The 12,194-nt window shown below is 30.7% G+C and overlaps 2 protein-coding genes and 1 long non-coding RNA gene across 4 annotated transcripts in view; all 3 read left to right on the top strand.

Moving 5' to 3' along the window:
- Nucleotides 1-12,194, top strand: part of LOC136273323 (receptor-type tyrosine-protein phosphatase alpha-like) — a 70,621-nt gene that overhangs the window by 9,543 nt on the left and 48,884 nt on the right. The window lies entirely within an intron of this gene.
- LOC105335144 (receptor-type tyrosine-protein phosphatase epsilon-like) overlaps nt 355-12,194 on the top strand; it is a 66,717-nt gene continuing 54,877 nt past the window's right edge. The window contains exons 1-3 of one of the 2 annotated variants that reach the window (XM_066082176.1): nt 355-490; nt 1,131-1,283; nt 2,249-2,320. In XM_066082176.1, coding sequence (XP_065938248.1) covers nt 2,260-2,320 — 61 coding nt within the window. In that variant the 5' untranslated portion in view covers nt 355-490; nt 1,131-1,283; nt 2,249-2,259. The remainder of the gene's footprint in view (nt 491-1,130; nt 1,284-2,248; nt 2,321-12,194) is intronic. The other variant, XM_066082175.1, reaches the window with a different exon arrangement.
- Nucleotides 3,623-5,276, top strand: LOC109620011 (uncharacterized). The gene is made up of 2 exons (XR_010711315.1): nt 3,623-3,959; nt 4,619-5,276. It is a non-coding gene; the product is annotated as an uncharacterized lncRNA (long non-coding RNA).

The raw sequence follows: 12,194 nt of genomic DNA, 5'->3' as shown, positions 1-12,194 counted from the left end.
TCAAGGTAGGAAAGTAGTCATGAGAATAAGATATGTTGTAATGGACATCTTACTGTAAATATTTTTAAAAAAGCAAAAAAATTCACACTGCAATGTCCTTATCCCCCTTAAATTACAAATAAGAAGGAAAACAAGAATCGCATTAGCTATCAAGGAGTTCACCCTGGCAATTCGATGTAACATTTCAAACAAACAATAAACCTATGACTCAATAGTTATTTTTTAATCATGAATATCAGTTATAAAAGTTAGAAAAAATATAGATCATTTAATTACTGATCAAAACAAAAATAGCACGACGCACTGCATGGAATATCGGCTGCTGCGGCTATTATGCAATTCTTAGTTCTATTTTTAGAATACTGCACAGTCTGCTTACACTGGAGATGCAATGCCACTGTGTGTGAAGTCATGTTACAGGGGATGAAAATGGCTGCAATACTCAATATATTCCTTTTATCTCTATTTGTTTCCAGGACTGTAACGTACAGTGAGTAACTTAAATTAACTCTTTACTTTGTGGGCTTGATAGAATTGAATTAGTCAGGTTGAAGTTTTACTCCGTGTCATCTGTCACTCATGCCTATATTGCTTATTTTTCGTATTATTCTTCAAAATATAATGCTGTCATGTATAATATTTACCCGAAATCTACACGCCCCGTTTATCGATTGGTCGTTATCTACGGCGGCTGAAACTGACAATAATGTGACAGGATTGAATTTGACATGCCCTGTTTATCGATTGGTTGAGACCTACAACTACCTAAGAAAAATCACGAACTGCACGAACTAACCATGATGATGTCAGACTCAAAGTCTCACTTGGGACGATTTGGCTGTTTCTTTTAGCTAACGTACTTATGTACATTATCAATTGAATGAATTTTACCTACTTTGTACGCTCAATTTATTAATTAGTTAAAAAATTATCGCGGGTTATGTATTTTTTCTGCAATGTCGCTACCTTCATAACCCAAATGAATCACCAAAGTGAGCATTTTATTGTTTATATGAACACACTCCAATGTGTAAAGATAATGACCAAATAACACAGGCAACCTCCCCATCGTTTAACTGTGGTAAGATATATAATGGTGAAGGCTATATTGTCGGTTTTGTTTTCTTGAGAGTGATCTAAAGATGGAATAAAGAGATGTACATTTCCACTACTCATTCTATCGCCCACGTCTCTATCAGTGCCATGTCTTTCAAGATAAACAGTGTATAAAATAGTGAACACTTAGACCACTCAGTGTCCACTTAACTGGGATCTAACAAGAGGTAATTAAAACAAATGTAGATGAGTGTACTTGTTTTTTGCTAGACTTATTACACGGGAATAATAGCAAAATTTTACTAGTATTTTAATAAAAATGTTAAACGATTATTAAAAGTGACCTTAAAATCAGTGTTTTGTCAAACGTATTCCTTACATATTTTGTTACAATAAACGTAATACATGAATTTTTTGTTACATATATTTCAAAATTGATCTCGATGGTAAATAAATTTCCCTTAATTAATATAAAAAGAAATAGAACATGTAATATACGACCGTGTATTCTGACTGACCGCTAACAAGTTTGAATAATCAAAAACCAGGTCTGGTATGGATCAAAAATATCTAAATGAGGATTTGGTGCACCCGGCATTTGTTCAATTTCATTATTCCTTCACACAGTTTTTACTTTAATTTTGGTTTTTACACATAATTGAGCAATTCGATATGAAGGCAATTTTAAACTCACTTTTCATCATAACAATATTTTAGCCTAGTACATTGAATGTTCAAATTCCTTTTCACAAACTTCTAAAAACAAATGTTTGAACTATATGCGTGTCAACATTTTTCATTCGATGATAAGTATTATTCGAAAGAGACGAATTTTAAATATTTTGTCATATTAAAGTTATGTTCGTTTTGTCGAGTTTATCTTGGAAAAGGTGTTTTAACTTTTTTTTTTTTAGCAAATTCAGTGTTTTTAATAAGTTCATTTAAATTTTACTATACAAAATACAGTATAAATTCTTTGAAGCAAGTACATGTTATACAAGTTGCTTTATCAAATACTTACTATGTGACAAAACATTTATCTTGACGTTGATATACTAACAAAAACAGTTGATGTGGCATTAGATATAAGCACATATATTTTTATGTAGTGTCAATGTAAACCCGGAAGAATTTGCCTTTGATGGGATGTAAACGAAGAGACAAACTGTCTTTTCTCTTGTTATAATTTAAGAACAGTTGAGAATGGATGTGTTGACCAAGACTTGTTTCCTCTCGCTGTTTGTTGGACAAGTTCGGGCATATTGTAAGTACATTTTTTTTAGATATTAAAGTAGCAGTCAGTAGCATATAGAACGATTAAACAAGTCGTAAAAGTATGCTAAAAATTAAAAACAATGTGGTGGATAATTCTGTCAGTGCCAAGTGAGGCATTGTTCACCCGCTTAAGACGCAGGTCTGTAAAAATCCTAGATATTAAACAATTGATCATTGTCTAGAGATACTATTTCGTAAATCCATACATATCAAACAATAGATCATTGTCTAGAGATACTATAACCACTTTAAATTTAGTGTGTCTCACCTGAAAGACCATCTATTTACCATTAAAGGTTAGTATCCCATTGCTAAATAATCACTTCCATTGGAGAAATAATTTTCCTCTCGAAAATACTATACGATTTTTAAGAATTTCTTAAGAGAATATATTTTTATTGGAGAAAAGTATTTTCTGTAGGAATTTATTTCAAACCAGTAGTTTTACTATAGGAAATTAAGATTTCCTCTCGGGTTTTAAAATCTAATATGAGTTTTGTTCAAATCCTATATGAAATTCAAAATACGTTATGCGATACATTAATAACAACGGTGGTTGTAAACTCTTAAAAGCAATGGTCTATCATATGGCATATTTGAATTTTTCGACACCTGTAACTTATACGGGTGCAAAAATGTCATTTTTGGCACTGGTATAATTATCAGGCACAACATTCAGTATATTCTAGCAATAAGGTACCTCCTTGTATGTGCAAAAGTATAACAATTAAGAGGCTGTCCAAGCAAACATCAGGCGAATATATAAGAAAACGTCGCACATCGATTTTCACGAATTGTTTGTTTTCCCTCTGAAATAGTTTCTTTGTATTCTCTTTTAACCCACAATAATGATGATTTGCTTTAAAAAAATAATTTAAGTGGTTATTCGGACGGGAAAATATATATTTCATTCTCTTATATAAATCATTGAAACCATGTACCAAACTGTGAGCTTTAAAATCCAATACATTGTTATTGGTGAGGGTTTGTATTTTTTATAAATGAGAAAAATATTTTGACTTTCCATTGATAAAATAAAATGAGTGGGAAAAGCTTGCGTTGAAAAATTGTAGTCAAGTATATTTTGTAATGTTTGATAATTTCAGTAACCTCCCTTGCCAAATGAATATTTGGAGGCTTAAAAACTTAAGAAAAAAATAAAAGCAATAAATATTCAACTATAAATAATTCATATAAAATCAGCTTAATTGTTTTTTAACATAATTTTTTTTAACGCTGAAATATATTTTAAAAAAATATTCAGTGCGGGTTTATTTTCAACACCAGTGTAAACAAAGATGGCCGCCGCTAACGTCTGTGCACAGCATGCTGCCAGAGTTGATTGTTTTTCGGTGTTTTGGTGATGTTGTCTCGATCTCAAATACCATTGAAAGTTAAATCAGGTCGCCAATACTAGCAAGCATCCCGAACCTTTTATTGAAACTGAGATGAATTACTGTTACCAGACGAATTTCAACAAGCTCTGAACAAGTCAGCCAACAAATTATGCAGCTATGGGTACATTGATGTACACATCCACTCCTCAAAGAAAAAAGCAAGAGGTGTTCACCTGATGACGACAGAGGAATGTTATTTCTTCACAAATGGGTAGTTCAAGGGGGGGTCAGGTAAATAATATGCATTGAGAGAGAGAGAGAGAGAGAGAGAGAGAGAGAGAGCATTCTTACATTTATATTATTTAATATCAGATGTTTACTTGCACATTTAATTTGTATTAATTGCATTCACATACCATGAATAAATCTTTGTTAAAAGAAAGTACAACAATAATCATAGAGTGTTTCATGTGGTTAATATTGGGAAAATATCCTACACAAATTTTAGATCGGATTGTGTTGAGATTTGGAGTACTCTGTTTTTCCGTTGATAGGTCAATTTAGTCTTCAATCTTCATCTCTTTAATTTTGGTAATTGAAAAATATTGCTTTGTTAAAAATTGAAGAAAAAAAATGTTATGAAATGACGAGTTAAAATTTTTATAACATACACAGCAGAAAATATGGGTGGGTTTTTTTTGTTAGCACAGCAATATTATTTAACACAGCAGCTATTGACTTGGCAATCGGTCAGAGTACATATCTGACATGTGATAAGAAATGTAAATAAACAATTTCACACAACAGTATGATATTAGTTTTGCTAATGATAATCAGAAAATGAAATGGAATCTCTGTATGTGTTACACAATATTTATTATCAATTTTAAGATCTTAACACTTGAAGGTACATGAATTTGTTTTATTATGTGTTTCTCTATTTTTTTTAGAGAAGTGCAAATGAAATATTCTTCTGGAAAATACTGTCCTTCTATATTTAAACTTGGATAAAACATAGAAAAAATCCTTCGAGATTGCTGAAAGAAAAAAACCTACCAAGTTGCTTGGCATGATGGATCTGGATGACTTTTACAGCATCTAATATCATGGGTAAAATGATATTCCTGCATATGAAACAGTGAAAGTGTGCTGAATAAGAAAGAAGACCAAGAAGGGGGTTCAGGGATTATGTCAAGCAGTAATTTGAAAGGATATATTTAGATGGCAGAGAAACTAACTAGATTTGCAAGTCATTATATAAATGGCCACATTCATTTAAATTAACCAATGTTTTCCTCAGGCGTGGTTGAATTTCCAGAAGATATCACTTGGAATTTGTTTTTCTCAATTTAATCATCTGCACATTTTTCTTCAATGAATAAAGGATGCAAACAAGACTAAAATAAGATGCTTTGAAGTCTGTCGGATTGACCACGAGAGAGAGAGAGAGAGAGAGAGAGAGAGAGAGAGAGAGAGAGAGAGAGAGAGAGAGAGAGAGAGAGAGAGAGAGAGAGAGAGAGGTTGAATGAACTTATCTTCATGCATCATGCACTGTATGTACATGTTAGCATTTAGCATTTTAATGCTCAATAAATTGTTAAATTGTTATCCTGCATGAGTTTATTCTTTGTTTATGTATTCCAAATTGCTACTGCACACTTTCTTAGATACCAGGTAACTAATTTAATTTTAATGTTATTATTAGTTTGTTATCTTCATCTATTATGGTTGTTTGTCATACTATGAAAGTAACTTATACTAGCCTTGTTAATTTGTATGTTAAGAGATTTCAATATCTTGAGTAAATAACTAAATATAATTAAATATATTAATTAGTACAACAGTATCCACTGTTAACATGCAAACACATGTACTGACATCACTTAGCATTAGCAGAGTTATTTAGAAATACATTTTTAAAAAGAGGAAAATACAGTTTAAAAGAGGCACACTGGTTCTTATATGACCATGGATTTGATTTGGGAAAAGGGTTCAAAGGGGGAAGGGGGTTGTTTCAAAGCATACTGTCCCATGTATATTTTAGCTGCTCATCATACATGGATTATAAAATGGATTAGTATGGGGGATCCAAAAATGGGGGGAGGGGGGTTGTGATGTCTGACGTTTCTGCTAGATTCATTGTGGACTTAGTCTGACTAAATAATTGTTGTATACCAGTCTGTTTATGTTAATTTCTACCCAAAAGTTAAACACCTGCCTAGAATTTCCAAAAGCTACCCGACTGAAAGTAGAGGTCACATTCCAAAACAGTTGTATGCATTCATTTAGAAACTTTGGATTGAACAAGTTGCTAATATGGCACTAATATAGAGATTATAACGAATTCAAATGTTACTACTAAGAAGAAATGATTTGATATATTTATGTGTATTTGTACATAATGGAATTGTTATAATTGTTTTGTTTAAAAAAAACAACAACAAAAACCCCTCAAATTCAGTAGTTCCAATGATAAATTGGATTTGACCTTATCGCAAAATTTGATAAAAAAAAAACTTCTTTATTTAAGCTAATACCGCTTCAATATTTTATCCAACCAAGTTTATTACCAGTTTAAGAAGAAAATTTTAGTTAATACTTATTGAAAACACACAAATACATTGAATTTGAAAAAAACATTCAGTTTTCCACTGCATTAATTATTATTCCTTAATCAGTGATTAACACATTTTGAATCCTTATTCGCAAATTTATGTACTTTGAATAATTTGAATGTATATTAAAGTGTCCCAAGATATTTTTGCCGCATATTTTCTTAAATTATTCAATATTTAAAAATACCTCTTGGTTCAGACGAAGTTCATTCAATAGTATGAAAAAATCCCAAGATTTCCCCTTTGAAACGCCCCCTCTAGCTTGTCGGGTATCAGTACACGGCTAAAAATAAAAAGTCTACGAGGTTTTTCCATTGCCAAGGAGATGAAGACGCCCGGATGATAACGTTGAAAAATTGCGCGAGGTGTCCCGAGTATTTCCGAATGGTGAAAAGATGTCAACATTCCCCATTATAAATCTCCGTAGGAAATATGTTTTCCGTTCTGTGAATTTTTACGAGGGAAAAATGATAATGTGTGAATGAAGTTATCTTAGGAATGTTCCCTTTCATCGATTTTAAATGCACTTCAGTCACAGGTATGTGTATTTTTATTAAAAATCGTTCAAATATGCAGCATTAATATCTTGGGACAGACTATAGACCATCCAAATAGTGAAATGTTCAGCTAATTTTCTTCAGTTGTGAATAGTTTTAGCAGACTTAAACTCAGTTTTCAACATTTTTGTCAAAATGACCTTTTTGCACTTAAAATTATGAAAAATGTTGGTTTTTGATGACTGATCATTATTTCTTTCGTCATAAAGCATTTCCTATTATAAAGATATAAGCATGTATTAAATTATAGTCAATATCTGTGACATGAACTCTGTCATTCACTGTCTTTTAACAATAATAATAAGACGTTATGCATGGACAAACTTCATTTTCAATGTTAAAAATGGGTAATTTTGTGTAACTGCTTCTATGAGACCGATGCTGTTCCTACTGAATTTATTTTTGTTTCTCAAAATTTCATTTCTCAGGTTTATAAAGATGCCTCATTTTTTCTTTTCATGAAAATGTATTGGATTTTATTGAAATTTCAAATTAACATTAAAATACCAGAATTTTTGTTTACAAAATATCCATCAAATTTGATAAGGCATATATTTTTGTTTGAAATATATTTATACTTTAAAAGCAGTCTAAGTTAAAGAGTTAAGTGTGTTTAAACTAAATAGTATAATTTTTAAAAAGGTTTAATAGAATTAAGTAGTTTTACAACTTATCAAACTTCACAATATTTTTACACCTTATGTGACCTTTTTGCACTAAACATGTTCCAAATTCAAAAATAGACATTTTTCTGCCTAGTTAGGCATACAATGAACTTTTTCTTTCACATGTATTACAATCATGTTAAAATGAAGTGATACACAAAAATTTATTGAAATCCAAGACATAGCATGTGCAAAGCCCGGCCTGAATTATGCTTGGACAGCCTCTTAATAATACAAGTTATTGTGACAATATAACCCCTTTTTGTGCAAATAAAGGAACTATTGAAGTAAAGAGTTACGTTTTATAAGTTTTATCAACAAAGCATATTCGTTTAGACCCGTAGACTTGCCATTTGTTTACATGTTTTTCCTGCTCAACAGCACAAAACTTTTCAAAGAAAAAAATATTTCATCTAATAATGATTGATACTATTGCGACGGTTATATAATTGTCTGTCAATGGTTTTAAAAAATCAAACCCCTTTGAAAAATGTATAAATGAACAAAAATAAAAACCTGATAATAAAAAGACTCCATAGCTATTTTGGAGATTTCATGTTATTAACGGCAATTGTATCTTTTGTATATTTACATTTTCCAGTGTACTTGCCTATTATAACACTATGTATCGATTTTCTACAATATAACCCATAATACAAATGACGCCAAATTGAGGCGCCAGCGGGGTTTGCTTATTTATAATATATATTTAAATATTTAATCGTACGATGGCTAAAAGTTATATAAATATTATATAATTATATAAATATAAGTAATAAGGAATTATTCTTTAAATATTATGAGGTGATAATTTCGGTCGGGGCGTGATCAAAACTATCATAAAGCCCTTCGGGCTTTATTGGATTTGATCACGCCCGACCAAAATTATCACCTCACACTACTCAAAGAATGATTCCTTATTCCTTATATAATCACTTAAGATGCAAATAGTGTGTGTAATATTGCACGTTAGTCAACATATTGCTTAAAACTGAAGCAACATTAATCTAACAATGGATTTAAATTGAATGAATTGATAATGAGTAAACATAGTGAGGACAAATGGGCTCTGAAACAGATGGAAAACATATACGATATTCTTTAAAATAACCCAAACATCATTTATGCTAATAATGCTATTTACTATGTATCGAAAAGAAAAAAAAAAGCAAAGTTAATTGCGATGAATTCATCGATATATCAGTTTAGACGAACTGTTACATAATGTAGATGCAAATTCAAGCAATCGTCTTAATATGATATTTTTCCTAATTCCTGATAGACTATTTATTAACAATTTTTACAGAAACATTTGATTGTATAATAATTAAAAAAAACTTGTTAATTGAACAAACATGCATATAATGTTTCAACATAAATAAAAAAAAAACATCTTTAAAAAATAATATTTATAACTTAAAAAAAAAAATGAGCGGATGCATATATGACGTGTTATAAGTGTATTAATTATAAACCTTAATTCTAGAGACCAGAAAACAGTTGAGAACTCGGGAACAAAGATGACTGATTATATCTAACATATTTTATTTGAATAAATTAAATTCGGAAAAATATTCAAACTGTTGTGTCCAGTCCAAAAATTAGGTATATAATTTTAACAATTTGAAAATATTGATTAACATAATTTGATAACGTTTGTCAGATTCAAAAGTGTTTTAAGTTGAACGACAAATTTAATTTCGGCAACATTGATTCAATTATCGCAAATGTAAATGTATAGTTAGTAGTGGTCATTCAGTAAGAATTAATCAATTTTATCGACTGTATACTTTGAAGAGGGATTTAACCAAAAATATCAATTTCTTGGAAAGCATTTTTTTTTTTACTTTTAATGTAAAATTATTCACAATATACAAACAAAATAGAAAATACCAATTTAAAATAAATGTACAAAAAAAAAATCAAACAAACGAAAAAAAGTGTGTAAAAATGCACTAGAATTAAGAAAACGTTTGGCAATTATGAAAGAAAATCTTTGTTTATATTCATTTGTAAAACTGTACAAAAACTTCCAAAAGCATAACAATCACCGAGCCAAATAAGGAATGATTATTGTATATTTGAGTAGCTAAATCATCGTAGTGGTAAACATGTTTTCTTTTTAAAGGAATGATAGGCTTTTATCATATCATTAGACAGCTTTCTTAATGTAATGCGTAAGCAATACGGTACATGCAATAGACATGATAAATAGGATTTATCCAACTGTTTTCTTTATTTCCGACGCAGCAAGACATAAAAATACTTTACTCTTTTTACTCTTAGTAGGCGAAATATAATACCAATTACTAACGCACTTATCAGGTAAGTGTGTTGATGTTTTACTATAAAAGCAAACACATGATTTGTTTTTTTTAGTTAATGGCATGCAAATTAAAATTTACATAAAGCTGTTACTGCATAGATAATAAAGTAGCGAAAGGCGCAATGCGTGCGCAAATAGTTAAGTTTGCCGAATGTAGCATATGGACATAACTGTGATCGGCCGAAGCCGATATCAAAAAAAAAGTATTAAATGTTTAATTATATGGTTAAGCAATTAATTGATACATACTTGCAAAATTGAATGTTAATTTTATAACCCTTGGGTGTAAACCTTTCTTGAACCCCTCCCCTATTATTTCTGAATTAATGTTGTTCATTAAACAATAACAGTGAAGTAACAGTCAGATGAGTCTCATAGTCGAGTTTGGACTTCTGAATAAACCTAGAAACGCAAATATAGGACTCTGACATGTCAATAAAAAAATGACAATAACAAGCTGTCAACAGCCTGCGGGCCTCATGTTCTCTTGTTGTGCAGTATTTCATTTATCATAGAGTGTTTATACTTCAGTACAAGTATCTACAACACAACATAATAGACTCTCATGGACGAAAATAATAAAAATAGCAAATTTAAGCATATCATCTCAACAAAAGTAACGCAGACAAAAAATGCACATCACAGAAAGCGTTATTGTTGCGATGATAGATGCCCCGAGTTAATATTCATCTCGAGAAAATGATAACGATTTGGGGTCATGGTGACAATTTTTAAGTACTAAATTATTAAAAGTGAATGGCTGCGTTGTTCAATGTTTGTTTTCTACCGATATCCAAAGTTGTGGTCCTTACAGACAGTAAGAATTCAGTTAAGTTTAAACTAATATCTAATGAGCAAAGGATATTTAGAGTGATAAAAAAAAATTGAAGCCTCATTTTTATAATCCTCTAAAAGTCTCTCTCTCTCTCTCTCTCTCTCTCTCTCTCTCTCTCTCTCTTCTTTGAAAAAATATTTTAACGTATGCCATTTTTTTGGCGTGGCTATGTTAAGGTTGTCCGAAGAAAATTTATAGGAAAAAAAATACCATTTTAAGTACCGATAAAATACTTTAAACGAAAAACTCTTTAATTTTTTATTTCATTAACTAGCAACGATATTCAACACTATATTCAATGAATTTATATGACGTAATATGTTCTTCTTCTTAAGGTACCTCACTACACCCAGACTTATACTTTTTGAGACACTACGTCACAAAATGGCTATTTAAATGGTTTGTTAAACTGTTTATATCGTTCGATTGGCTTGTATATCGTCGTAGCTCAGTAGTTAAAGTATAAGGCTTCTGAACCGCAGATCATGAGTTTGAATCCACCTGGAGCTTTTGTTTAAGTTTACTATATAACATTTTGAAAATGCAATTTTTCATCCGAAATTGCAGATTTGTTTGCATATATACTTCTTATCCATTATGACATTTATCATAATCAAGTAGTTTTCTGCTTATTTGAAAAAAATATTTCAAGTTGTAGTGAGCCACTTTAAGCATGTGATATGCGTATACTAACACGGCTGATGTTCTTTATAAGTCGCATCAGTGCAAGTGATTAATGACATGAAATGACAAATATTTTTACGAAAAATCCTTTGTTAAGTCACGTATGTTGCAGTTCTTGCTGGTAGTTCATTTAAATATATCGTTTATTTGAAATATTGTCAAAACATTGAGCACCATAATCAAAATAAGGAGCAAAATCTATACAATAGTTTCATAAGTACATGTTAAATAATAATGTGTATAATACAATAAAATGCACGATCAAGGTTTGCGTTCAGTTTACAAATTACATATTTCAATCTTTAATCATTTCGTTTTTTCGTAATCTCTACAAAAAATATAAATGAGTATTAATATCATAATACGGACAACATTGTCAATATAAAGAAATATTTTAATTTGTTATACTTTCATGTTAAATACTGGAATCTGATTGATTTAGACGCAGTTTATAGTCTGTTCTATTACCCTCAGCGTTAGCAACGCACATAACAACGGGTAACATTACGAATTGTTACATGCACGTACGGTTCGCCTTCAAATTCACGTTATTCCTATCTAAAAGCAGTCACTGTGATGTTTTCTTTAAAATTAAGACATTCAGTATAACAAAATAAATAGTGCCTGTTTGGGAGAATAACATAGGAAATTGACACCCCTCAAAAACCATTGTCAACCTCCGCTTCGCATCGGTTGACAATGGTTTTCTCGGGGTGTCAATTTCAACTGTTACCCTCTCAAAACGCACTATTTATATAATGTTTCATTGACTTTAACAACGATCCACAACATCTTTGATGTTTCTTCTTTGTTTACATGGGCTTATTCTTGATGCAATTTATTC

The sequence above is a fragment of the Magallana gigas genome, chromosome 1 (assembly GCF_963853765.1).
Source record: "Magallana gigas chromosome 1, xbMagGiga1.1, whole genome shotgun sequence".
NCBI classification, from domain to species: domain Eukaryota; kingdom Metazoa; phylum Mollusca; class Bivalvia; order Ostreida; family Ostreidae; genus Magallana; species Magallana gigas.
This window is presented reverse-complemented; position numbering and strand designations above follow the sequence as displayed.